This window comes from Salmo salar, chromosome 18, assembly GCF_965601325.2.
Source record: "Salmo salar chromosome 18, fSalSal1, whole genome shotgun sequence".
NCBI lineage: Eukaryota > Metazoa > Chordata > Actinopteri > Salmoniformes > Salmonidae > Salmo > Salmo salar.
Window position 1 is genome coordinate 8,218,943 of NC_138308.1, and position 27,935 is coordinate 8,246,877.

At 41.0% G+C, this 27,935-nt stretch overlaps 3 protein-coding genes across 6 annotated transcripts in view; 2 read left to right on the forward strand and 1 right to left on the reverse strand.

Annotated features, from left to right (window-relative positions):
• tial1 (TIA1 cytotoxic granule-associated RNA binding protein-like 1) overlaps positions 1 to 15,136 on the reverse strand; it is a 29,650-nt gene extending 14,514 nt beyond the window's left edge. Inside the window, exons 1-7 of one of the 3 annotated variants that reach the window (XR_014381352.1) lie at positions 14,079 to 14,340; positions 12,476 to 12,572; positions 7,676 to 7,825; positions 7,475 to 7,529; positions 7,295 to 7,382; positions 3,666 to 3,741; positions 3,234 to 3,342 (exon numbers count right to left, since the gene is read on the reverse strand). Coding sequence is in view for 2 of the 3 variants with exons in the window: in XM_014154267.3 (XP_014009742.1) it covers positions 3,234 to 3,342; positions 3,666 to 3,741; positions 7,295 to 7,382; positions 7,475 to 7,529; positions 7,676 to 7,825; positions 12,476 to 12,572; positions 14,079 to 14,107 (604 nt within the window). In the remaining variant the exon portion in view is untranslated. Of the gene's footprint in view, positions 1 to 3,233; positions 3,343 to 3,665; positions 3,742 to 7,294; positions 7,383 to 7,474; positions 7,530 to 7,675; positions 7,826 to 12,475; positions 12,573 to 14,078; positions 14,341 to 15,019 lie in introns of those variants that run through there. The other 2 variants (XM_014154268.3, XM_014154267.3) reach the window with 2 other exon arrangements.
• Positions 14,395 to 23,673, forward strand: bag3 (BAG cochaperone 3). 2 transcript variants are annotated; one of them, XM_014153934.3, is made up of 4 exons: positions 14,395 to 15,416; positions 18,583 to 18,915; positions 19,131 to 19,481; positions 19,641 to 23,673. In XM_014153934.3, the coding sequence occupies exons 1-4, from the start codon at positions 15,222 to 15,224 to the stop codon at positions 20,778 to 20,780; spliced, it is 2,019 nt and encodes a 672-aa protein (XP_014009409.1). In that variant the 5' UTR covers positions 14,395 to 15,221; the 3' UTR covers positions 20,781 to 23,673.
• A 1,058-nt stretch (positions 23,674 to 24,731) lies between these two features.
• Positions 24,732 to 27,935, forward strand: part of inpp5f (inositol polyphosphate-5-phosphatase F) — a 29,183-nt gene continuing 25,979 nt past the window's right edge. The window contains 2 exon segments of the mRNA XM_014154266.3: positions 24,732 to 25,760; positions 27,782 to 27,862. Coding sequence (XP_014009741.3) covers positions 25,664 to 25,760; positions 27,782 to 27,862 — 178 coding nt within the window. The 5' untranslated portion in view covers positions 24,732 to 25,663.

The following is a 27,935-nucleotide window of genomic DNA, read 5'->3' on the forward strand; positions in this document are numbered from 1 at the left end:
GGTTTTGGTGACCCTGTCTTTGACTTGACAAAACATTACACACAACTCTTGTAAATGTACTGTCCTAACATACTCTAAATTTATGCTTTCGCCGTAAAACCTTTTTGAAATCGTAAAACGTGGTTAGATTAAGGAGATGTTTATCTTTCAAATGGTGTAAAATAGTTGTATTTTTGAAAAATTTGAATTTTGACATTTATTTGGATTCAAATTTGCCGCTCTTGAAATGCACCTGCTGTTGATGGAGTGCACCACGGGTGGCACGCTAGCGTCCCACCTAGCCCATAGAGGTTAACTGTTGTTGCTGGGGTTTTGGCTCATTCTGGAGTTGGATTTGTCATAAGCATAGATTTAAAAGAAAACTTTGCCACAGTTGGAAACCACTGGCCTCTCTTTGACTTCGCCATCTATTGTTATCCCCAAAGTTTTGGCATCTTCCATTAATTGCGGCCATGAATCCGCCATAGAAATAGTTCGAAGGAATAAGATGAAGCTCTGGTAATTTGGATAACTATTGAATGACAGCTGACAAATTTTCTACAATGCAATGGACACGGTGCAACCTTTGGTAGGAAAGCTGCTGACATGCTTCGGCACAGCAAAGCCAAGACAGCCCACGCTCATGGTTCTCACTGGGAAAATGAAATGATGGGCTACATTGACTTTTCCCATTAGCATGGACGAGGCAAATGACATGCAACTATGAGTCTTTAAAATTATTTTTGCAGGTGCCGTTTCATTACCTGGAGAGACACTTCTGGTTTCTAGCTAACGTTACAGCAATCAAAGCAGTGGAGTGTGTCGTGAAGCCAAACTTTTGCTTTTATTTTTGGAGAGAGGGTTTGCAAAATGCCATCACATCACACATCTTTTTAAATATAGACTAGTTAAAAGATAAGTTAAATTGACAAATTATCCAATGGATTATGATAATTATTATAATCCTGGTTAAAAAAAAAGTTTACACCCCCTATTTTAATTTGCTCTGTGGCTCAGGCAACCAAGTGGACACACGGATGTTTGACTCATATGAAATCGCAGAGAGGAATAACTTTGTTAATTTAATCAAACACATTTGCAATGCCATGCTGGTGGGTGGTAACATCCAAATAAAACCCAGCCCCGAAACAAAATGTAGGCTGAAATTAATTGCATGTCATTTCATAGGAAAAGACAGCACACATGGATTTGCACAAAGTTGGCAGTCCAGATTTGTCATGTCAAGCCCAAATATATCATACTTTGACTAAAACGTGACTTGACTTAAATCGTTGTGCAACATCTTAGGTAAACTCTGGCCATCGTCTTTCAGCTCGAAACTGTGGATTTATACTGGTGTGTGCGTTTAAGGACAATATAGGAAAGACAATGGGTGTGAACATTTTTACCTATTACATTTCAGAGAGCCTTTAAAAAGAGCCTTCATTTGGTTGGCTTGCTCCCCACAGATTTTGCAAATGTGGCAGGTCCATGTCATGCCAAAGTGTCCACTGCAAAATAAGAGTTCCCCCTTTGCATCACAATGGGCTAAAACAGGGTTACGCAAGGTGCTCTTTGGTAGTCTTACAAATCTTAATGGGATCAAAAGTATACTCCTCACACACATATGGTTATTGCCTCAAATGAAAGATGACACCTGTACCATTTCAGATCTTACGCCTCTCCCCTAGCTGACCTAAATAACTTGTATGTCTATGTGAAGTACTACGTTTTCCTAAGTGTGTTGTCAGCATAGGACCTTTCATATTTCTACATTTAATATTAAAATGTATGTAGCTCTGTCCTTGAGCTGTTCTTGTCTATTATTGTTCTGTATTATGTCATGCTTTATGTGGACCCCAGGAAAAGTAGCTGCTGCTTTTGTAACAGCTAACGGGGATCCAAATAAAACCCCAGCAGCTTTGCAGTTCTTGACACTGAAACCGGTGCGTTTGGTACCTACTAAAATACACAGTGTACATTTCCACACTGAGGTTTGAATAATACTAGGACATTGTGAAAATGATGATAATGCCCTAAGAGCTGTTTGAAAAGACCACCAGAAATTTCGGACTGTTTTGGCCTGCCTGGTGACATCACCAGGCGGTAAATTAGTTAATAGACCAGCAACAAAGAGTTCCAAATCTCTCTGCCAGTGGCTCATGGGTCTGCGCGCCAAAATCCATACTCACACATGCAGTCAGAGCCGGCCCTAGCCTTTTCGGGGGCCCTAAGCGAAACGTTTTAGCGGCTCCCCTCGACAACGGAGAGACATTTTTTGTTTTAGGCTTAATTTCCTGCAACTCTACACATTTTGCCACATCATGGAGAGTAATGTTTGCAGTTTTTAATATGATATCCGATTGAGTGTGACTAACAAAAATCAATGGGGGGCCCCCGGTCGGTAATTCGAGCATTACTATTACAACTTTAGATAGCCGGTGAGACTAATTTACCAATCTAAAAACGGTTTTGCCAGGATACCCAGACTCCTTGCTCCAGCCAAACGCTACACCACACTCACGGACATTAAGTTTTTTCACTGCAATGAGTCTGGATCAGAGTACCTCCCCGACCCGTCACCGAATACGAACACATTCGGGGGCCGTCTGATTGGTCCAGACACCGATGGGTTGGGCCAGAACCAGAACACACATGGGTAAAGCGGTGGTTAGAGACGTTCCAATCGCTGATTACTAAATTTTGTACAACACCCCTCGTCACGACAAACAAGTTAATGATGTCAGTCTCAGACTAGAGTATGTAGCGAAACGACAGAGCAGTGGAAGAATTTAGTGTGAGTCATCAGGCAAAAAAAAAATTGCTGACATGGGTGAGTGTGTCAGTGACTAATATAACAAGAGAACCCAGCTTCTAACGTGTCCTGCGCAACTTGTGGTCGTAGAGGGAAATGTAAGTGTTCCTGAGAGTCGTGGCTTTCAGGGATGGGGTCATAATAGCTGATAGCCCCAACTGTTTAAAAGTTGGAGCCAAATTTGTAGGAAGAAAACTAAAACTGCTCTGTCGGACACAATTGCATTTAGCGGATATTTTGGAGGTTGCTCACGTAACCGTGGTTCTATGAACTAAGCGACACAGTCAGTGGATTGAAAATGATTGGGGGAGACAAAAGAGCTCTCTGGAATATGTCCCCCTCAATTATACGCTGACTGGGCCAATGGAGCGTTCAGCCTCATAACTCCCATTTCAACTCTATTAAATAACCACATTAGTCATAGCTCACTCATACTTACTGTCTTGCAAATTTTTGGGGGCGGGTGGCTTGCGAGTTGCCCAGTTGGTCCTGATCTGGCGTCCTCCTAACCACTGTCCCCCCATGTGCACGATGGCATTCTCTGCATCCTGTCGATATAAACAAAAGACAAAGTTCCTTCTCCAGATTCTACATGCGTCTATACATATTCTATAAACTAAGTGCTACTGTGTAATTTAACATGTTTTACATACTAGATGGATGGATTAGAATAGATATTCAACAGGAATAATGAACTATCAAGCAAACTACAACTTGTAGTTAAGTAAAAATTAGATCAGAACGAGATGTGCATTTACTTTGTACTTATTTTTTAAAGTTTAAATTATCTAAAGATAGCTCAAATCTACTGAAAATAGAAAATAGTAAACAGAAATAACCTTCATCTTGTGTTCCTGCACTGGAGCCTTACCAGTTTGTTATAGAAGGACACAAATCCATACCCCTTAGATTTTCCTGTCGTCATGTCCTTCACAACACGAGCATCCCTGGAAGAACAAGACAACAGCATCCATAAAACGTAAACCACACACACACACAAAACATCGATTACATTCTCCCATAAATATCTTACTTTTCCTTTCTTTTCTTTTTTTATCCTCAAAATGATTACTGGCAATATTGAATTTTTAAAAAATGAAATAAAGTACAAAGACATGCGACCTATGCTGATATTTTAATTGCTTCTTCAGATTCATTTTCAGTTAAGGGTTCTCTGTTAAATATCGCACCAATTATCATCCTCAAAAACTCAAAATAAACACTTATGGATTACCATGCATTCCTAATATTTGCTGATGGTGCTCATTCTACCATTAGAAATATAAAAGGCAAAAATAGGAATTAAAACGGCATACATGGCCTGATAACCGATTTCTTTATTTTTCCTGGTCAATTCTTTACCACCAATATGGAGTTTGGGGAGCTGCAAATTTTAAAACATTTACATTTTCTGAATTTTAGGAACAGAGCATAAAACTAACAACACTAAGCAAACCAGAATGAGACAGTTTTACACAGATCTTCTAAAGTATATACGGTCGGGTCCAAAATTGACAACCTTGATAATGTAGAAAATAATTCAAATACTGACCTATATTGTATACTCCAATTTGTTTAACAAGTTATACTTTTCAACCAAAAAAAAGGTAGGGGGGAAAGTTACTGACACCCCTGTTTTCAATACCTCACCTTGAGCTTTTTTCTCTCAAATGTTTTACGAGTTGGAGAACACATTGGGAGGGATCTTGGACCATTCCTCCATACAGAATCCTTCATCTGCATTATAGACTGCCCCCGTCAATTCAAACCACAGGTTTTCAAAATCGGTTTCAAGTCCGGAGACTGAGATGGCGATTGCAAAATGTTGATTTTGTGGCCAACTAACCATTTCTTTGAGGATTCATTTTGACGTGCGCTTGGAGTTATTGTCTTGCTAGAAGATCCACTTACAGCCAAGTTTCAGCCTCCTGACAGAGGCAACCAGGTTTTTGGCTAAAAATGTCCTGCTCCTGGGTAAAGTTCATGATGCAGTTGATCTTAAGGGCCCCAGGACCGGTGGAAACAAAATAGCCCCAGAACATCAAAAGATCCACTACCATATTTTACAGTAGGTATGGGGTTCTTCTCTGCTCATGCATTCTCATTGTCGCCAAACCCACGACTGGTGTGCGTGGCCAAAGAGCTCCATTTTCATGTCATCTGATCAAAGCACCGGTTCCAATCGAAGTGCCAATGCCATTTAGCAAACTCAAGGTGTTAACATTTGTTGGATGACATGAAAGTAGAGCTCTTTGGCCACACACACACCAGTGGTGAGCTTGGCATCGAAATGAGAATGCATGAGCAGAAAAGAACCCCATACCTACTGTAAAATATGGTGGTGGATATTTGAATGATTTATTTCACAGTCATTTTTGCTCATCTTTATCAAGGGTGTCAATATCAGACCCCACTGTATACTGAATATTGGAGTATGAAAATTCTAAACTAGGTCATGTTAATACAAAAAAGACAAATGAAAGGAATAATAAATGAGAAGAAAAAGTCTACATCGGAGTTTCCAGTGTGTACAGTTCCTTGTTGTTAGCCTTCAAGCTCCTGTCCAATCCTATAAGCGTTTCTGTAAAATAACCAGAGCACTACTACTTAGCTGAGACTCACAACTATGGAAAGGCTGAAAGCTTTTCAGGGATACACATACTAGTTCCATCTTAAATTTGTCATCACAAACTACTTACCATTTCCTACATTAATCAAAAAAGAATGAGGGAGAATGGAAAGCGGAGACATTCAAATCAAAAAAAGTTGGGAGTGAAATTAGTGGTGGGGGGCTGATACAGACAAAGTCAATATCCATATTATACGTGACAATTGAGAAGAGCTTGTGTCACTTCTGTCATCCTGTTTCTCACAATGATCAAAACAGTTGAATGACTAACTAATGAAAGGCATAGTGATTTATGTGTATCAAGACTGGGAGTGATGTGCTTTAAAATTGCATTTCAACTAATAGTCATAGTAATTATATCTACAGCACCAGTGAAAAGTTAAGACACACCTACTCTTTCAAGGCTTTTCTTTATTTGTACTATTTTCTACATTGTAGAATAATAGTGAAAACATCAAAACTATGAAATAACACATATGTAATCATGTAGTAACCAAAAGAGAAAAAAAAGTGTTAAATCAAAATATATATTTTAGATTCTTCAAAGCAGCCACCCAAGCCTTGATGACAGCTTTGCATACTCTTTGCATTCTCTCAACCAGCTTCATGAGGTAGTCACCTGGAATGCATTTCAATTAACAGGTGTGCCTGGTTAAAAGTTCATTTGTGGAATTTCTTTCCTTCTTAATGCGTTTGAACCAATCAAGTCCATCATTACTTTAAGACATGAAGGTCAGTCAATCCGGAACATTTCAAGAACTTTGAACGTTTCTTCAAGTGCAGTTGCAAAAACCCATCAAGCACTATGATGAAACTGCCTCTCATGAGGACCGCCACAGGAAAGACCCAGAGTTACCTCTGCTGCAGAGGATAAGTTCATTATTGTTAACTGCACCTCAGATTAAGGCCCAAATAAATGCGTCACAGCAACATCAACTGTTCAGAGGAGACTGCGTGTAATCAGGCCTTCATGGTTGAATTGCTGCAAAGAAACCACTTCTAAAGGACACCAATAAGAAGAGACTTGCTTGGGCCAAGAAACGCAATGGACATTAGACCGGTGGAAATCGGTCATTTGGTCCGATAAGTCCAATTTGAGATTTTTGGTTACAACCGCCGTGTCTTTGAGAGACGCAGAGTAGGTGAACGGATAATCTCCACATGTGTGGTTCCCACCGTGAAGCACGAAGGAGGAGGTGTGATGGTGCTTTGCTGGTGACGCTGTGATTTATTTCAAATTCAAGGCACACTTAACCATTATGGCTACCACAGAATTCTGCAGTGATACACCATCCCATCTGGTTTGCGCTTAGTGGGACTATCATTTGTTTTTCAACAGGACAATGACCCAACACACCTCCAGGTTGTGTAAGTGCTGCATCAGATGACCTGGCCTCCACAATCACCCAACCTCAACCCAGTTGAGATGGTTCGGGATGAGTTGGACCGCAGAGTGAAGGAAAAGCAGCCAACAAGTGCTCAGCATTTGTAGGAACTCCTTCAAGACTGTTGGAAAAGCATTCCAGGTGAAGCTGGTTGAGAGAATGCCAAGAGTGTGCAAGGGTGGCTACTTTGAAGCATCTCAAATATATTTTGATTTGTTTAACACTTTTTTAGTTACTACCTGATTCCATGTGTTAAGTCATAGTTTTGATGTCTTCACTAGCATTCTACAATGTATAATATATTACATAGCATGTGGTTACACATCTATTCTGTTTATGGACCCCTTACAAAAACATTTTTATGAGAAGAACTCTAAAGTTACTAAAATGATCAAAAAAGATAACTGAGTAAAACAAATCTCCAGAGGATGTCAAGTCAGAGGAAACATACTAAATCAAAAATGCTTAAAACACAAAGCAACTTACGATATTTTCCCAAAAGGTGCAAATGCAGCTTTGATATCCTCAGTGGTGATCTCAGGGCTCAGGTCTCCCACAAACACATGGAAGTGATCTGAAACGGCCAAGAAATAATGACTATTATTACCTGATGTAGCGACTGACTTTGACGTAAAACAGGAAAAAGTTCAAAATGTAAACACTTACTCGATGTATCTTTCTTCTGGCTACTTGGAGTGGTGGCCCAATTTACTTTGACCTCCTGAAGATAAAACATGTCACAGAACAATCAAATGTAAGTGGAGCAAAGGCATTCATTCCATGTCCCTAAAAGCCACTGTGAAAGGGTTAGAACCAGCAACCACACACACACAGAGAGAGTATTTCATTGCAGAGTGGAAAAATTACCTTTCCCAATATCTTCCTCCCATTCATGGCTGCTAGGGCAGCAGCAGCATCTCTATGTTCAAAGAACTCCACAAAGCAATAGGGGTCATTGCTTGACTGCTGCAAAACAGAAAATCCGACAGAAGAGTTCATCCTCCTGCTATCGGGTTGCTGAGAAGAAAAAAAGTTGGGAGAGTATATTATTGCCAAACATATTTGGAATACAATTGCAAGTACTGAGTGACCATGTTACTCTACTGGGGGATTACCATGCATCATCAATAGTGCTGCTATATGCAACAGATGTGATCCAATACAAATCATGGCCATCATATTTAAAAGGCTGGGATTCCATAACCCTAACCTCTTTCTTTTGGACAAGTGTGCCAAAGGTTAACCAGCCAAAATCGGTTTTATTTATTTTTTTAAATAGTAATTTAATCTGATTGCATTCATCGCACAATATGTAAATAGAACCCACTACAATTGGTGCCATCTGAACTAGGCTGAATCATACATTTAAAGGAGAAAGAAAATTTGTTGAAATGGAATACATCCCATTTCGACTAGTAAAAACATCTGACTGAACACATCAATAAGGGGAAAAAAAGACCAAACCTAAGACGTCTCAACTCATCTACAGTGCATTTGCAAAGTATTCAGAACCCTAGACTTTTTCCACATATTGTTTTGTTACAGCCTTATTCAAAAATTATTGAATTGAGAAGAAAAAAGAAAAATCCACTCACCATAGCCCATTATGACAAACCCAAAAGTCTTTGAAATGTTTGGAAATTTATTACAAATAAAAAACTGAAATATTACATTTACATACAGTTGAAGTCAGAGGTTTACATGAACCTACGCCAAATACATTTGAATTGTGGAAACTGAGTTTCTGACATTTAATCCTAGTAAAAATAGGTCAGTTAGGATCACCACTATTTTCAGAATGTGAAATGTCAGAATAATAGTAGAGAGAATTACTTATTTCAGCTTTTATTTTTTTCATCACATTCCCAGTGGGTCAGAAGTTTACATACATTCAGTTAGTATTTGGTAGCATTGCCTTTAAATTGTTTAACTTGGGTCAAACGTTTTGGGTAGCCTTCCACAAGCTTCCCAACATTAAGTTGGGTGAATTGTGGCCCATTCCTCCTGACAGAGCTGGTGTAACTGAGGCAGGTTTGTAGGCCTTGCTCCCACACACTTTTTCCAGTTCTGCCCACAAATGTTCTATTGGATTGAGGTCAGGGCTTTGTGATGGCCATTCCAATACCTTGACTTTGTTGTCCTTAAGCCATTTTGCCAAAGCTTTGGAAGTATGCTTGGGGTCATTGTCCATTTGGAAGACCCATTTGCGACCAAGCTTGAACTTCCTGACTGATGTCTTGAGCTGTTGCTTCAATATATCCACATAATTTTCCTCCCTCATGATGCCATCTATTTTGTGAAGCGCACCAGTCCCTCCTGCAGCAAGCACCCCCACAACATGATGCTGCCACCCCCGTGCTTCACGGTTGGGATGGTGTTCTTCGTCTTGCAAGCATCCCCATTTTTCCTCCAAACATAACGATGGTCATTATGGCCAAACAGTTATATTTTTGTTTCATAAGACCAGAGGACATTTCTCCAAAAAGTACGATCTTTGTCAACATGTGCAGTTGCAAACCGTAGTCTGGCTTTTTAATGGTGGTTTTTGAGCAATGGCTTCTTCCTTGCTGAGCAGCCTTTCAGGTTATGTCGATATAGGACTCATTTTACTGTGGATGTAAGATACTTTTGTACCCGTTTCCTCCAGCATCTTCACAAGGTCCTTTGCTGTTGTTCTGGGATTGATTTGCACTTTTTGCACCAAAGTACTTTCATCTCTAGGAGATCGAACGAGTCTCCTTCCTGAGTGGTATGACGGCTGCGTGGTCCCATGGTGTTTATACTTGCGTCCTATTGTTTGTACAGATGAACGTAGTACCTTCAGGTGTTTGGAAATCGCCCCCAAGGATGAACCAAATTGGGAAGGTCTACAAAAAAAATTGAAGTCTTGGCTGATTTCTTTTGCTTTTCCTATGGTGTCAAGCAAAGAGGCACTGAGCTTGAAGGTAGGCCTTGCAAAACATCCACAGGTACACCTCCAATTGACTCAAATGATGTCAATTAGCCTATCAGAAGCTTCTAAAACCATGACATAATTTACTGGAATTTTCCAAGCTGTTTAAAGGCACTGTCAACTTAGGTTATGGAAACTTCAGACCCACTGGAATTGTGATGCAGTGAATTATAAGTGAAATAATCTGTCTAAACAATTGTTGGAAAAATGACTTGTGTCATGCACAAAGTAGATGTCCTAACCAACTTGCCAAAACTATAGTTTGTTAACAAGAAATTTGAGGAGTGGTTGAAAAAAATTAGTTTTAATGACTCAAACCTAAGTGTATGTAAACTTCCGACTTCAACTGTAAGTATTCAGACCCTTCACTCAGTACTTTGTTGAAGCACCTTTGGCAGCGATTACAGCCTCAGGTCTTCTTGGGTATGACGCAACAAGCATGGCACACCTGTATTTGGGGAGTTTCTCCCATTCTTCTCTGCAGATCCTCTCAAGCTCTGTTTGATTGAAAGGGGAGCGTTGCTGCACAGCTATTTTCAGGTCTCTCCAGAGATGTTCGATCGGGTTCAAGTCCGTGCTAAGGCTGGGCCACTCTAGGACATTGAGACTTGTCCCGAAGCCACTCCTGTACTGTCATAGCTGTCTGCTTAGGGTTGTTGTCCTGTTGGAAGGTGAACCGTCGCCCCAGCCGGAGGTCCTGAGCACTCATTTACATTTTAGTCATTTAGCAGACGCTCTCATCCAGAGCGACTTACAGTAGTGAATGCATACATTTCACAAATTTTTTCTCCGTACTGGTCCCCCGTGGAGCAGGGTTTCTTCAAGGATCTTTTTACTTTGCTCTGTTCATCTTTCCCTCAATCCTGACTAGTCTTCCAGTCCCTGCTGCTAAAAAACATCTCCACAGCATGATGCTACCACCACGCTTCATCGTAGGGATGGTGCCACGTTTCCTCCAGACGTGACACTTGGCATTCAGGCCAAATAGTTCAATCTTGGGCTCTCGAGTTGGGCAGCAGTCTAAGGCACTGCATCTCAGTGCAAGAGACACCACTACAATCCCTGGTTCGATTCCAGGCTCTATCAGATCCGGACGTGATTGAGAGTCCCATAGGGCAGCACACAATTGGCCCAGCGTCATCTGGGTTTTGGTTGGCTGTTATTATAAATAAGAATTTGTTCTTAACTGACTTTCCTAGTTAAATAAAAAAAGGTTATATTTTTGTTTTTTTAATACAAAAAAAGAGAATCTTGTTTCTCCTGGTCAGATTCCTTTAGGTGCATTTTGGCAAACTCTAAGCAGGCTGTCATGTGCCTTTTACTGAGTTGCGGCTTCCATCTGGCCACTACCATAAAGGCCTGATTGGTGGAGTGCTGCAGACATGGTTGTTCTTCTGGAAGGTTCTCCCATCTCCACAGAGGAACTCTGGAGCTCTGTCAGAGTGACCATCGGGTTCTTGGTCACCTCCCTGACCAAGGCCGTTCTCCCTTCGATTGCTCAGTTTGGCCAGGCGGTCAGCTCCAGGAAGAGTCTTGGTGTTTCCAAACTTCTTCCATCTAAGAATGATGAAGGCCACTGTGTTCTTGGGGACCTTCAGTGCTGCAGACATTTTTGGTACCCTTCCCTAGATCTGTGCCTCGACATGATCCTGTCTCGGAGCTCTACGGACCATTCCTTCAACCTCATGGCTTGGTTTTTCCTCTGACATGCACTGTCAACTGTGGGACTTTATATAGACAGGTGTGTGCCTTTCCAAATCATGTCCAATCAATTGAATTTACCACAGGTGGACTCTAATAAAGTTGTAAAAACATCTCAAGGATGATCAATGGAAACAGGATGCACCTGAGCTTAATTTTGAGTCTCATAGCAAAGGGTCTGAATACTTAAGTAAAGGTATTTTTTTATATACATTTTTATAAATGAGAAAAAATGTATTCAAAACTGTTTTCGCTTCGTCATCATCTACACACAGTATTGTGTGTAGATTGATCAGGGACATTTTTTAGATTTAATCCATTTTAGAATACGGCTGTAATGTAACGTGGAAAAAGTCAAGGTGTCTGAATACTTTCCGAATGCACTGTAGGTCATATGAGGGTAGGCTACACCGTGTCATCCAGCTACGCTGGAGACTTCGACAAACTATTGGTCAGGTCCACTGGAAACCATTATATCGGCAACCCATGGTAGACCATGTTTACACTTCTCCCCCTGTAACTACGGTAACTGCAAGGAATAGGATATTAGACGGGTTTAGGGGAGGGGCTGAAACCGATCCATTTTGGGTGCCAATGAAATTATTGAAAAAAGAACTGCATCAAAATGAAATGCTAGGTTATGCAAGGATATAGGCTAAATGCTTTATAAAAGGGTAAGGCTAATTACACATGACCTTTCCTGTCCTTGATATGTCAAGGCAATTATGTAAATGTAATGGTGTGTTTATCAACATGATGCAAATTTTATCAGTTTTATGTGCGAAAATAAAGACCAAACGGCAACATTGATTCAAAACTAATGGAAAAAGGGATGGAATTATGTGAAAAACTGGTATGTGCCAATGACCACTGTTACAGTCAAAAAGGTTAACAGTAGTACCCTGTATACTGACTTGAATTCCTTGACCTAGTGCATAATCCATGATAATGAAACTCATCAACACAAATGTCTCCATAAGTCATCATAGCTAATAGAGCAGAACACGTCTTACCTCAGTGATCATTTTACAACTTTTGCAAGGTCCAATTTGGGTGAACAGCTGAAGAATCAAAATTTCTGTTACATCTCTGGACAGGTTACCAACATACCTAGGGAAAAGATGGGGCAAATTAGTGATCTCAGGAGCACTGGTGGAAAAATAACCCAATTGTCATACTTGGGTAAAAGTAATGATACTTGAGTCATTTTATATAAAGGTAAAAGTCACCCAGTAAAATACTACTTCAGTAAAAGTTTGAAATATTCTTAAGTATCAAAAGTAAATGTAATTGAAAAAATATACTTAAGTATCAAAAGTAAAAGTATAAATTATTTCAAATTCCTTAAATTAAGCTAATCTTTTTAATTTATGGATAGCCAGGGGCACACTCCAACATAACTTACAAACGAAGCATGTTTTTTGTGAGTGCGTCAGATCAGAGGCAGGAGGGATGACCAGGTATGTTCCTTGATTAGTGTGAATTTGACAATTTTCCTGTACTGCTAAGCATTATAAATGTAATGAGTACTTTTGGGTGTCAGGGAAAGTGTATGGAGTAAAAATAACAATTTTATTTTAGTAAAAGTAGTCAAAAATATAAATAGTAAAGTAAAGTACAGATACACCCCCCCCCCCCAAAAAAACGACTTATTTAGTAATGCATTTTCACTTAAGTACTTCAAGCCACTGGTTAAGGATAGGCAAGGATAGGATGAGTTAAGTTACATCAAATATTGGCTTTAATGTTATTTATTGAATATCAAATTTAACTACACAAATATTTAGTTTTAAGCACACAAATATGATTTTTCTCGACTGTGGGAAGGTGTGCCCCTATCTGTCCAATGAAGACATTTCTGGAGAAAAAAAAAATCTGTCCATTTAGGGAACTCCTTTTGGCTTGGAGTCTTTTGGCACTAGACAAAAGGTCTGTCTGTATAGCCTCTAGATCGGACAAAAATGTTGTTAGATTGAACGTGTTATTTGGTTTAAGGATTAGGCCTAATTAGTCAACAAAAGACGAGGACAAGGCACTCTTCTTGCAATTCATTATAGCCTAATTATTATGTAGCTATTATTTATTTACCAACCAAAGTAGATAGTTAGCTATAACTATCAACTTGTCTTGATACTAAGTAGCTAATTCTTTTCAAATAACACCTTTTCCTCATCACTTCAGTATGCAGACAAGAGAAAAGCTAGTCCATTAAACTCAACTCGTAAATCGTGGAGTTGAGTCGGCTAAAGAAAGGCATGACTTAGTTAGCTGCCGGCTAGGTAACTACTATAACGTTATCCCAGCCATGATGGGGACATTTCAATAACATGAAGATAGCGAACGTTAGTTATCTATGTAGCTGGGTAACTTAGCTAGCGAGCTGATGTGCCATGCAATGTAATATTGCATAAGTTTACGAATATTTTGGTCAGCCTACTGGATAGTCTTGTAACCGTTGTTTCACTGGGGAGAAAAAGGTATGCTGATTCGCCTAGTGAGAGGTTAAAATAAGGAAGCTGTTGAGGTCGATAGTTATCTAGCTAGTTAACAGTTAGTTAGCTAACATTGCCAAGCTAGCTAGGAGGCAAAGTCGTGGCTGTTGTGTTGAGAACTTACAGCGTTTTGGGGTGGCTTTCGTCTTCCATGTTCAAAAATCGATTGGTATGAATGCCGACTAACTGAGTATGCTGAAATAAACAAGAAGATGGCCTAATCAATGTATTTATTCGGTAGCTAAGCTAGCTAACTAAGAGGAAGAAAATGGCGCTAACCGGAGAGTCAGGAAGCCGACTGATGCACATGCGCATGCAGTCTACAGGGGGACTTGAGTCAGCACTAAAATAAAATCAATCTGATATCTCGAGTAGGCTAGTCTTACACTATAACATCTCGTTAAAATACGCTAGCCACGAGAGGAAGGTGGAATCCCGGTTGTGCCGACATCTGTCAAACGTCATAAACCTAATTGGTGGCTTTTATTTTGAAAATGTCAATTAAAGCGATACTGTATAAACATTGAGGGGATTCGAGGAATCTGTCTCGGGCGCCCTGGTAGGCATGTATTGCACCAGGTGAAAGTTGATCGCATTCGTTTCGGAACCGGGCTGCCACCCGGTCGTGAGCCAGGTGCCCATTCAAAGCCCACGGTGAAATCGGTTCAAAACATAAGTGACGTAATTACACGTAGAGCAATTAGTAGGAGTCTGTGTTTTCGCATGCAAAAGTGATTGATTTTGATTCAAACATATATTTAATGAAAAACAAATGCTTTATGTTTCTGGATGATGCACCGTGCTGTCTTGTTGACAACATGACCGAGCGGCGCAGATTCCTGTTCGATTTGAGAAGGGTGCATTCCTCCCTCACCGCTTTTGCACATTCACGTCTCGGGCCATAGACCGGTTCCCGGCGGCTCAGCTTTATCGAATCCGCCCATTGACCAACGATACATTTATAACTGTAGCCACGCTCTGGGCTGAATACATTGTACCACCACGTGTGAAGTAGCGCTATTATTGGAATCTATGGCGTAACGTTAAATTGTAAAATATACATACAAACAAACAGGTGTTCCTGTCCTGACTTTAAATGCCAGATCGCCTCACTGTTAGGCTGGAACCTTCTCCCTGAATCTCGAGACACTGGAGGTGGCAATTTTTTCCCAATCCCAACATTGACGGTGCTATTTCGAGAAACTTCCAGCCCCCTTTCCCACACGTCACCGTGCGGAATCTTTAAAGGATCCGTTGACTGTATAACATGGCACAGTATAAAGGATCAAGGAGTTTGAGCAGCATGAAGACACAGTCACCAGTGGTAGATATGGCCAATAACAACGACCCTCTACCCCCAGGATGGGAAATAAAAATTGACCCACAGACAGGATGGCCTTTTTTTGTGGATCACATTAATCGCACAACAAGCTGGAATGACCCCAGACACGATGTCAAAAAGGTAGGCTAATGGATTTAGTAAAAATGATGTGTAGCGTGGGAGGGCTAGTGTGATATGGAAAGTTGGATTGAAAATGTAATGTCTGCTGATAGCATGGCAGACACAACACAGAATATATATAGTATATGGCATGGCCGTCGACCAAGCGCTTCAGTGGTTAATTATGGTCACTGCCTCTGATACGCACTGGCTTTTATTATAGGGAGACAGAGTGGGCATATTCTATTTATAGTAGGCTAAACTTCTCTCTCCTTTTCTTTAACATTTAGAAACATAGGTTACAACTTGCCACTGCTCAAACTTGATATCTGCTTAGACTTCATATACGCCAACGCAATGGAATGTTGTCTCTTTTAGGCTCCAGCCCTCTCCCTCATGCATTATAACGGGTTAATAACGGGCAATGGCTGTTAGGTTATGTTCTTGTGTGATGATCTAAGCGTGGCTGGTTGGTTGATGACGCACTGCAGTCATATGTAAAGCCATGGCTTTGAGTGTTTGGACATCTCCATAATGTTTATTTAAAGCCTATTAGGCCATGTAGAATGCGTTTGTTCATATTTCGTAGACCCGTTACTAAAACTTTTCCTTAAAAGGGATTTGAGGTGGGTTCATCACCCACCCAACTCCAGTAGCCTACTGCGCATATATAACAGCTCCAAGTAATCTACAATACATTCAATTAACAAATCACAAAAATTGGTGATATGGTTTTACACCATTAAACTGTGTCCTGAAGAACTGTGTCAACTTAAGTGTTGAAGGGTTGGAGAGCAGACCCTAGGTTGGCATCTTGCGTTAGGAAGATCAACACTTGCTGCTGTCCAAAGTTAGTGTCACTAAGAATCTGCTAGAAAGACACAGCTGTCAGGAGATACAATTGGTGCTATGCTGGCAGTGTACAGGGACCCTGCCAAAATGGCAGAGGGCAAAAGGTCGTTCAGAGTTTCATAACTACTGTTGTTGTATCAAAAAAGCATAACGGGAATGATGTAAATTAAAAAGTACAACACTATGCCTCACACAGTACTTATTTCAAATCATAATTAATTTGAATGATTTATTACCAGACAAATTAAATAGTCATGAGGAGCTTGGGACTGTTCTAATGCAGTAGGTCCAATGGGCCTACATAGTCTTGGGGACACTTGTCTTTGTCACGCTTAAACTGTGTAGACTGGACTTATATAGACTTTTGCTCAGTGGGTTGCTCCCACTTGTCTAAGCCTAGGCTATTTTGCATCATGTACCAGTGGAGTCTGGTGCTTTGTCACGCACTACCCACACATACAGTTTGTTGTTTCAGCTCTGTCTGTAGGACATGCTTCCAGTTTGGATAGTTTGATTTTAGTTTGAGCCACACCTTGTAGAAGTATGTAAGTGTAGCACATGGGGATGTGTGAGGCTTACTTCTCAGCCTGCAATGTTCCCACTTGCACCAGTGAATAGCTAGCTTTTTGCTTGGCACCGACTGGTAAGATGCTTCAGTAGGGTGGTCACGTGCAGTGGTGGAAAAATGACTCAATGGTGATACTTGAGTGAAAGTAAAGATACCTTAATAGAAAATGACTCAAGTGAAAGTCACCCAGTAAAATACGACTTGAGTAAAAGTCTAAAAGTATTTAGTTTTAAATATACTTAAGTATCAAAAGTAAATGGAATTGCTCAAATGTACTTACGTATCAAAAGTAAAAGTATAATTTATTTTTTTATTTTTATATTAAGCAAACCAGACGGCACAATTTAAAAACCTTTTTTTTTTATTGACGATAGCCAGACATAATTTACAAATGAAGCATTTGTGTTTAATGAGTCTGCCTGATCAGAGGCAGTAGGGATGACCAGGGATGTTCTCTTGATAAGTGTGTGAATTGGACCATTTTCCTGTCAGAATGTAACGAGTACTTTTGGGTGTAAGGGAAAATGTACAGAGTAAAAAATACATTATTTTCTTTAGAAATGTAGTGAAGTAAAAGTAGGCAAAAATATAAATAGTAAAGTACAAAAAACAACTTAAATAGTACTTTAAAGTATTTTTACTTAAGCACTTTACACCACTGGTCACGTGTGCTAGCAAGGCAGAGGTCCTGGGTTCGAGCCTTCAGTGTTGCGCCGAATCAGTTGGAAGCGATACTTGCTAAGCAAGCAGTGTGACGTCCTTTATATAAGCAAGCATAAGATGACAGCATAATCATAAAAGACAACAAAGCAACAAAGCATTATTGTTGGTGAACCAGTTATATTCTGACCACAAACAAGAATACCCAGATCTTTTTTCTAAATATTTGAGCTGAGGAACATTGTATTTGTGGGCCTTACTGAGTCTGGTATTGTTGGACTGTGGTATGCACCCCTGAAATATTTGGCTTGTGCTCTGAGACCTCAAGACAACTTAAGTTACATTGTGACAATACACATGTGTAGCCTGAGGGCAAGCAAATATTGGAGTATTCTTAAATCGCTCACAATTGAATATACTTTATTGCTAATTAGATTTGCATGGTAAAGCAAATCTGGTCATGTAATGATATCACAGAGAGACTATTGTCGGGTGTCTCACTCTTAATTGGTTTTCCTGGTGATCACCAAGGCAGCATCATGGAGTAGTTTGTCTCTACTGTGAGACACCCATATGAGGACACAAGATAAATATGATTTGTTATGATTTATGATAGCAAATACTGCCTAGCAAACCAACAAATGCATAATCTTCATATCCACATGTAGTGATGGCATGCTTCTTATGACAGGCACATACTTGCAATTGGATAAGAACTAGTTTCCTCTTCCAATTGTCCAGGGAGGTGATACTTTTTACATCTCCCAGGGATATTTCACATTGTACCTAATGATGTTTGCTTATAGCCTGGATGCCAGAGCAGATTCTATTGAAGACTCATTTGTTTCAGCCTCTAGCAAACAGCTCTTTTCAATCAATCTCATTTTAATCTCAGTATCCTAAGATATTAAATCGCTCTTTCTTCCTTAGTTTGGAAGAAAGAACAAATCTTTCCGGGATGTTGGACATCATAGCCTTGTAGAATACATTAACTGAATGTTTTATGATGGATTGGCAGTAATTGCTTGCCTCTGGGGTTAGTTTCACTCACATACTTATTTTCATATCCTAAATGTGTATCAATTCAGACTTTGTTTTCTTGTTCAGGTCAGCCAGTTATCTCAAAATGGCCCAAGTGTGCCACCAGAGCCGAGTCCTCAGGAGATGCCGAAGGCCTTTGTGAAGGACATGAAGCACCCCACCCTCCGCCAGGGTTACATCCCAATTCCAGTCTGCCATGAAGGCGCAGACCTCCGTCAGCAACACCCGTGTTTCTCCTACATCCAGCCGACTGCTCTGCAAAATGTACGGGCAGATGGGCGGACACCCTCCCCCACCCCGACTCTCCACTGCAGGCCGAGATCTCCTTTGCAGGGTTCCTCCGAGAGCTCTACTCCTGAGCCCTGCATGTCCTGTTCGCCTAGTTTACAAGGACCTGAGGTGAGATTGTTTTATCTATTGAGATTACTGCGCATGAACTCTTACCATTTGCTAAAACCATACATTGATGTCATTGGAGGATTTGCAGGGAAAGTTTAGTTACACACGTGTTTGATGTTGGAATCAAACAAAACCTCTAGCTACTTCTAGACTACTTCTAATATTGAATATGCAATTGTACTTCCTATGATTCACACTGGACTTCCATTCCTTAGGGCCATCCCCTCCACCAGCCCCCGCGACCCAGCAGCACAGGCCTCCAGGCAGGTTACATCCCCATCCCAGTGATCCACGAGAGGGCCGGAGGTCACACACAACAAGCCCCTGTCAATCCCGCTCTCTACACCCAGCGCTTTCCGGCTTACTCAGAGCACCAGCCCTCCTTCCACCGACTGCAGCCAGAGGACTGGAGCAGTCATCATGGAGCCACGCCCTCTTCCCGGGAGCGATCCTCCCCGTCCCCGAGCGTGCCTCCCCAGCACCGCGAGACTGCCGCCATCCATATCCCACCGCATATAAGGAGCCAGTCTCCCCTCAGGGCACAGGTCATTACAGAGAGACCACAGGTACCTTTTTCCCCCCTCATCACAACGCCTATTGCCAGTCAGCCAACAGCAGTAGGATTCTTCAAAATAAAAAGTCTCATATACATAGCCACAAATACCAGTCTGGCAAATTTGACATAATGTTTATTCAGGATGAATAATTCCTTCGTACTTCCCCAGGTCCAGGTCCACCACCATGTGCCACAGAGAGAATCACCCCACAGAATGGAGCAGGAGCAGGAGATCTCTCAGTATCCCCAAACAGTGCAGAGAGAGGTTGACTCACAGCAGCGTCAACAGCCACTGATCTCACAGCAACCACAGCAGCCACCGCAACAGTACCAAGGACCACAACAACCACAGCAGCAACAACATTATCAACAACAGCCACTACAATACCAACAGCCACAACAACCACAACAACAGCCACAGCAGCCACAACAACTCCCCCAACAGCCACAACCGTACCAACAGCCAAAACAACAACAACAATACCAACAACCTGAACAGTACCAAAAATCACAACAACCACAGCAGCCACACCAGTACCAACAACCTGAACAGTACCAACAGCCACAACAGTACCAACAGCCACAACAGTACCAACAACCTGAACAGTACCAACAACCACAACAGTACCAACAGCCACAGCAATACCAACAACCTGAACAGTACCAAAAACCACAACAGCCACAACAGTACCAACAGCCACAGCAATACCAACAACCTGAACAGTACCAACAACCACAGCAACCACAGCTATATCAACAACCACAACAGTCCCAGCAACAACCACAACCTCCACAACAACCCCAGCCACAGCCGCAACTGCAGCCGCAACAGACAGCAAACATCACAGTCCAGATGTCCCCGAAACCAGAAGCCCAGGAGCCAGTGGCTGTTCCTGCTCCACAGGAGGAATTGCCCCCAAAAGCAGAAAATGAACCCGCCGCTCAGTGTCACCCAGGCTTGGCTAAAGTGCAAAAGATAGAGGAGAGAGTGGCGAAACTGGAGCAAGAGGTGAAATGCTTTGATGGGAAGAAGAACGATAAGAGGTACTTGCTGCTGGAGGAGCTGTTGACCAAAGAGCTTTTGGCACTGGACTCAGTGGACCCAGAGGGGCGTGTGGACGTGCGACAGGCGCGACGCGACGGAGTCCGGAGGGTCCAAACCACACTGGATGCACTGGAGATGCTGGATGAGCGGCCATCGGGGTCAGTCAATGAGTCCTCGATGGAGGGTGACAGCCCGCCACAGAAAGTAGAGCAGCCCAGCATGATCAGCCAAGCGAATGTGGAAATGGCCAGAGAGATCTCATAATGACTGTATAGCTTTATTATAGTGGAGAGGAGAGAAGCGTAATCAAAGATAATGTGGAAATAGGCTGCTCTCAATGCTCCCTATACCCGCCTTTCAACTGCAGATATCACATATGAACTATACGATGCATGTATTACTTAATTTACAGTGTTGGTATTGTCTGGCATTCACCACATTCTATATGTGATGGTGGTATCTGAGTGCATCATGTATTCAATGATGTTAAGCCATTGTTGTTGCCTTTTGCTGTGCCAATGTCTTTTTGCAAGACCATTTTCATGATCAATGTGTTAAAGAGACATGCATAATAGAGGTTATATAAGAGGCCTTTATCCATCCATATATAAGAAAAAAATGTACCTGTATGTAGTTAATTTCGGATCATGTGATGTGGTTGTTTTTAAAGTTATTCAATACATATTCAATAAGAAGAACACTGGTATGTGTAGTAGTAGTAGACAACTTCTTTATAAGAAAGGGCTTCTGTGGAAATTGTAAGAGATGTTTAATATTTCCCTCTTATTTTTAATCCACTACTTCGAGAAACAATATTTACCTCAGATTCAGTCAGAAGAAATGGGATAAATCAATGTTAGTGAATGTTAATGACTCAGTCAGAGAAAAGTATTTATTTTTGTGCCTCAGATGACAGAGCCACTTGAAAGCAAAATCTTCTTCTTTTTTTTCTCTCAATAAAAAAAAACAAGGTATTTCACACACATACCCAACAAATGATATGGTTAATTTGGGTTTCATTAGTTTCAGCCTGTAGGTGCATTGCCTGTTTTGCTGTCCTGGGCCTGGTCGCATAAGACATCTTCAGTTAATTTCCCCTTTATCTTTTCCCCTTAAAGTTTCCTTAACTTTAAGTCAGTTGCACAAAACATTTTAAGGTGAATTTCCCCCTTAAATAAAGTGAAAAAGTGAAGGGTGCCCATGAGTTCCCTTGTGCTTCATTTACTATGGATATCATATCAATGTACACAGCAAATGTGGAGGTCAATGTTGCTTTCCTCTGCCCTGGTTGCAAAAGGAAAACATCAACCAGCTAGCTAGGTGTATACAGTGCATTCGGAAAGTATTCAGACCCCTTGACTTTTTCCAATTTTTGTTTTACATTAAACATTTAATAAAATAAAAACGGAAATACCTTATTTATATAAGTATTCAGAACCTTTGCTATGAAACTCGAAATTTAGCTCAGGTGAATCCTGTTACCATTGATAATCCTTGAGATGTTTCTCCAGCTTGATTGGAGTACACCTGTGGTAAATTCAATTGATTGGACATGATTTGGAAAGGCACACACCTGTCTATATAAGGTCCCACAGTTGACAGTGCATGTCAGAGCAAAAACCAAGCCATGAGGTCGAAGTTATTGTCTGTAGAGCTCCGAGACAGGATTCTGTCGGGGCACAGATCTGGGGAAGGGTACATTGAAGGTCTCCAAGACCACAGTGGCCTCCATCATTCTTAAATGGAAGAAGTTTGGAACCACCGAAACTGTTCCTAGAGCTGGCCAAACTGAACAATCGGGGGAGAAGAGCCTTGGTCAGGGAGGTGAAAAAGAACCCGATGGTCACTCTGACAGAGTTCCTCTGTGGAGATGGGAGAACCTTCCAGAAGGACAACCATCTCTGCAGCAGGTGTGCCAAGCTTGTAGTGTCATACCCAAGAAGACTCGAGGCTGTAATCACTGCCGAAGGTGCTTCAACAAAGTACTGAGTAAAGGGTCTGAATACTTATGTAACTGTATTTCCTGTTTTCTTTTAAATAAATGTGCAAAAATTGCTAAAAACATGTTTTTGCTTTGTCATTATCGGGTATTGTGTGTAGATTGATGGGAAAAAAACGATTTAATCAATTTTAGAATAAGGCTGTAATGTTACAAAATGTGGAAAAAGTCAAGGGGTCTGAATACTTTCCCGAATGCACTGTAGATAGCTAGGTACTTAGCTAAACAATGGAAGGTGCACAATCCATGGCTACAAAGATAGCTGGCTAGCCTTTATTTAACTAGGCAAGCCAGTTAAGAACAAATTCTTATTTACAATGACGGCCTACCCAGGCCAAACCCTAACCTGGGGCGACGCCCTATGGCTAGCTAGCTACCTACTCTGTAAGTTAGCTTGATGTGCAAGAAAGTAATAGAAACTTGCTTTATTATCATCTGAATCAATTTGTTTCTCCTGTCTTGAATGTAGAAGTTCTATTTTGCTATCTCTCAAAATGAATGATATCTTTGCCTAATGTTCAGTCAGTGAATCAGGTCGTATCCATGGTAACCAGAGACTCTTTCTGTCATACATGCCTTCAAACTACTGTAAATCCCCTTAAGTATGCACTTACCTAAGGAAAATGTTTGAGGGGCTCCATGCCATGCCCAAACAGTTCCCTTAGGTAAGGAGACATTATTTAAGGTAAATCCTTATGAGAAACACTTCAGGTGTATTATGCAAACAGGCCCTGGCACTTATTTCACCATTATAATAGGCCTATATTTACATTTTATGAAAGGAGCTTGATAGGTAACATACAATTCCATCCTTTGATTCAAGTCTATGGTGTAACGTTTGAAATTGCTAGATTGTTTGAATAATTGTTCATTTGTAAGTTCACTTGCAATGTCATCCAAATACCATTCATATATTTTATTTAAAGAAAGGAATGATTAATTAATTCAAGAATACATTGAGAAATTTCAGATGTGATCTGACTCATCTCAGATGAGATGTGAGACTATCAGCATCAAATGCTAATCAAGAATAGCAATTCAAGGGTCAATGTAGTGTCAATGTAAAAGTATGCATTTTCTATCACAGCTTGTGCTTTGGAGTGTTGACAGCTTGGAGTCATGTTGGCATGGTTGCAAATAAAATGTATTATTTTGAAATTGTCTATAATTGAGTGATTTTATAGTATATTGTGATATGTTGATATCCTTGCTATCAAGTGGTTATACGTGGCTTACTCAAACCTAAACCTCTCCTTGTATCTTAACCATCACTTTACATCTTGACTCCATGTCTTAATTGAGACAAGCAACACATGGTAGATCTACACGTCCCTGTGGAACCAAGTAAAATTGACACACTTTAGGAGAATGAATAAGTACTCTAACTTGACGAGGGGTGTTTTTTTAGGTTTAATACATTCCATTCAATGTCCTGTTCACCAGCAACTGCGTGTTTTTCACTATGGGAGCATACACTGAGTATACAAATATTAAGAACACCTGCTCTTTCTATGACATAGACTGACCAGGTGAATCCAGGTGAAAGCTATGATCCCTTATTGATGTCACTTGTTAAATCCACTTCAATCAGTGTAGATGGTTAAAGAAGTTTTTTAAGCCTTGAGACATGGATTGTGTATGTGTGTCATTCAGAGGGTGAATGGTCAAGACACAAAATGTAAGTTCCATTGAATGAGGTATGGTAGTAGGTGCCAGGCACACCACTTTGTGTCAAGAACTGCAACGCTGCTGCTGTTTTTTTTTTTTTTTACACTCAACAATTTCTCGTATGTATCAAGAATGGTCCACCACCCAAAGTATACCCAGACAACTTGACACCACTGTGGGAAGCATTGGAGTCAACATGGGTCAGGATCCCTGTGAAACGCTTTGGACACCTTGTAGAGCCCATGCCCCTGACGAATTTAGGCTGTTCTGAGGGCAAAAGGGGGTGGGTGGGGGTAAAAAAAATGGGCCTAATTTTCTTTGTATTCCTGAAAGTTACTAGTTGGTGGATCTTATTTGGAACAGTCCTAGAAAAAAAACGTCCACCAATAGGTGCGCCAGGCAAGGTTAATTAAGTGAACCTGGGCCAGAGATAACAGAGAAAGTAGGAGATAGGAATCCAATTAGACAATGAATGAGGGACCGTATAATCCACCCAGCAGACTGTTGACTAATCGCGTTGAAGGTGTCATGCTGCGTCACGCTGTTCCTAAAATAATCTTCGCGCTATCTCTTCTTCTCTTCACTAAACCGGACTATTTACCTCGAAAGTACGTAATGTCACGATTCCAAAGCTCTACGATATTACAGACAACACAGTTATCTTACATCTCGGAAAATATGTGTAACGTTATACTTGTTGTTCACGAAATTCCTGCTAATGTTGGATTTTTGATTTAGCACACAATTAACTCATAGAAGGAGAGTTTTCCTTGCCCCAAAGTAGCCCAGAATGCACCGCGCGGCCCATTGACGATGCATGGGTAACGTACATCATGACCGTACTACGATTATAATGGAGAGTCCCATCTACTCAGAAGTATATCTGCATGGGCCAGTTCAAGAACGGTGTGATTATGGTGACCCAGATGGAGATTGTATATGGTGTGTGCTTGCACGAGTTTTGCAATTTCAAGTGGTCACACCCATATTGATCCACACCTCGCCACAACCACCAAACCGGAGAAACCTTACCTCAAAAGCTATTGAACAACGGTTCGCACCGTTTTTGGAAACGTGTCGTTCAGTACCATAGTTTCTATGTTCAGTACAATTCGCCACACAACGTAGCAAACGTTGAATCGAACTGAACAAACCCCCTGTGGAAGTAAATATCGGATGACGACTAAGGTCACGTGTGATTGTTTCTGCAGGAAATTCACAGTGTCGGTCTTCAAAATGGAAATGATTAGCCAGCGACATTTTCATACATTGAAGAAGTTTTTCACCTGATTTACACTATGCCTACTTTTTGAACTACGATATCAAATAACTAAAACAAACGTTAGCTAACGTGCTGTCGGCAACGCTAGCTAGCTAACACAACGTTACGTTAGCTAGCTAGCCAGCCAGCAACATTTCTCTGCTAGCTAGCCGGTTTGGACCACAATTATATTTACAGGTTTTGACATACACGGTCAAAATGGAGCTGTTTCAAGCCAAAGACCATTACATTCTCCAGAGTGGGGATCATGCTCTTTGGTGTAGCCGAATAGATGGGACTATGAATGTCAGACCTGGTAAGCAAAATACCTTTGTCAATGTTATATATATATTTTTTTATAGGTAACGTACATCATCTAACGTTAGCTATCTCTCGGACAGCAGAGCCATTGTAATGATATAATTTAAGTTACGATGTCAAGCCCATGGCATGAGCATTTCATCTTGGCTTGTTATGTCTTTGTTATCCAAGTTAACACTGCTATACACGTTTACAATGACAGCTCTGTAGGAATCTGTGGATCGGACAGCGCACCTTACTTAAATTCGAGTGCAGTTCATTCCATTTTTTGGAGTGTAATGTAATTGTCTAGCTATCTAGACAATTCTCTTAACTGCCAAGCTATTACATCTTTATTATTGCCCGACTTTCATGAGGAGTGCTGCCCCGTTGACCTGATATTCGGAATAACCAGACACCGTGATGCTGATGTTGTGCAGAGCTAAGACGCTCGAAGGCGACAGTAAAAATTATTTAGCAGCAGGGGTTCCATTCAAATCAAATCGAGCCATGATTCTGAAACCAGATTATAATGTCATTGTATCGTATTTTTAACTTAAAAAAAAAAAAATGTCTTTAAATAGTGAAGTATTGAACAAAACAGCTGTTAGGGTTCATAATTCTTCCCTCCGTCCATTCTTCGTTTTACATAACATTTATTTAACAGATTCCTGTGGCTACATGGTTAACCATTCATTTCCTGAAATACCACTTAAGCATCAGGTTCAGTGGTTCCTTATTTCCTTACGCTGGATTCCACATAATCAGACTAGTTAGCTGCTCACTGCTACACACTAAACTACCTTGCTGGACTTGTTCTGCTCCAGTCTGGCCTGCACCCCAGGGTCTTGTCAAAACACCTCCTCTTCTCTGTGACGAGTTAAGCCGGGAAAATTCAGAGCAAAGCCTACAGCTGAGCCTGTGAAGCTTGCCTTTCTATAGTAACAAAAAGGCAGTTGGGGAGAGGGAGCAGCCATTGTGTATTGATGTGAATGAGTACCCTGTGGGCTGGCTGAGGTCACATGGGTGTGCAGCCAGCCTGAACAGGTTTGGGTTGCAACGCTCTTCCATTATTTAATTGGAAAAGAGTTTATACTCCTCATTGGACCTGTTGACATGAGCACTGGCAGGAATTTCCACAATACACTTCTGAACATCTATGGTTGAGTTTTGCCCTAATGTACTGTAGCGTGTCTGTATCATGGACAAACAGAGAGAGGTATGTAGGGGCAGCCCTTATTTTCCACCGCCCTCCCGGGCTTCAATGCTGAGGCCGGTACACAGAGTTCTCTGGCTCCATGGAACAGGAAGAGTTATTGTCTGAGCTGCCTAGATGTTCTTCACTCTCCACCCTCTTTGTCACCCATTCATGACTCAACTCGTCAAGGGTGTGTCAAGCAGTTGAAGTCTAGTTTTCTGTTATAAACAGTTTTAGTCAGCAGCATCAGTCCGTTTTTTTTGTAGGCTAGCTGTGACGTAGTCATTTGGCAGTGATGTAGTCATGCCTCAGTGCATCATGTTACTACACTATTTTTTTTAAAGAATGGAAACTCACACAAGCTAGGTTTCCATCCAAGGCCTGTGATCCTCTATGACCTGGTTTTCATACCTCTGTTTCAGAGGTAAAGAAATTGTCATGTATTCTGCCCGTGTATTCTCTACGTCATTTGTACTATTCTACCCAATTGATAACACGTGTCTTTTTGAGCTGTGAGAAGAATCTCTTGATGCATTAAATACTTCAGAACTTGGCTGCAGACTGTAGTAGCTAGCTACTGAGTGCATACCGGTGGTTCTCCATGATTCCTAACAGTACAAACAGAAACCCTCAGTCCAAGCCTAGTATGGAAGGTGCAGAAAATGGTCCACAGCCATGTGTGGAATGTAAATATTATTAGGCTGCAATCCATCAACTATCATCAAACTGCTTCATTGCTCTTAGTGTGTAGAGCTATTTCTCTTAGAAAATGTTTTTACTTTGTGTCCACTCCACACGTCTTTATTTTCTCTGATTGTCTCTTCTCTTTATTATTTCAGCAACAGACCTGCTGTTAGCTAGGAACCCAACGTGTTTAGGCCTGGTTGAGGGTCTCGTCGGGAAAATACAACTTCATACAGGTAAGTGAAATGGTGTGGGCCTTGTGCTACAAGTACCAACATTTGACACAACTGGATCATTTGAGACATGATT

What these genes read in the sequence shown, in the direction of transcription:
- bag3 (XM_014153934.3), top strand. Translation starts at nt 15,222, where the DNA reads ATGGCACAGTATAAAGGATCAAGGAGTTTGAGCAGCATGAAGACACAG. An exon ending in CTAGTTTACAAGGACCTGAG is followed by an intron (nt 18,916 to 19,130) that starts GTGAGATTGTTT and finishes TCCATTCCTTAG; the next exon opens with GGCCATCCCCTCCACCAGCC. An exon ending in TCATTACAGAGAGACCACAG is followed by an intron (nt 19,482 to 19,640) that starts GTACCTTTTTCC and finishes GTACTTCCCCAG; the next exon opens with GTCCAGGTCCACCACCATGT.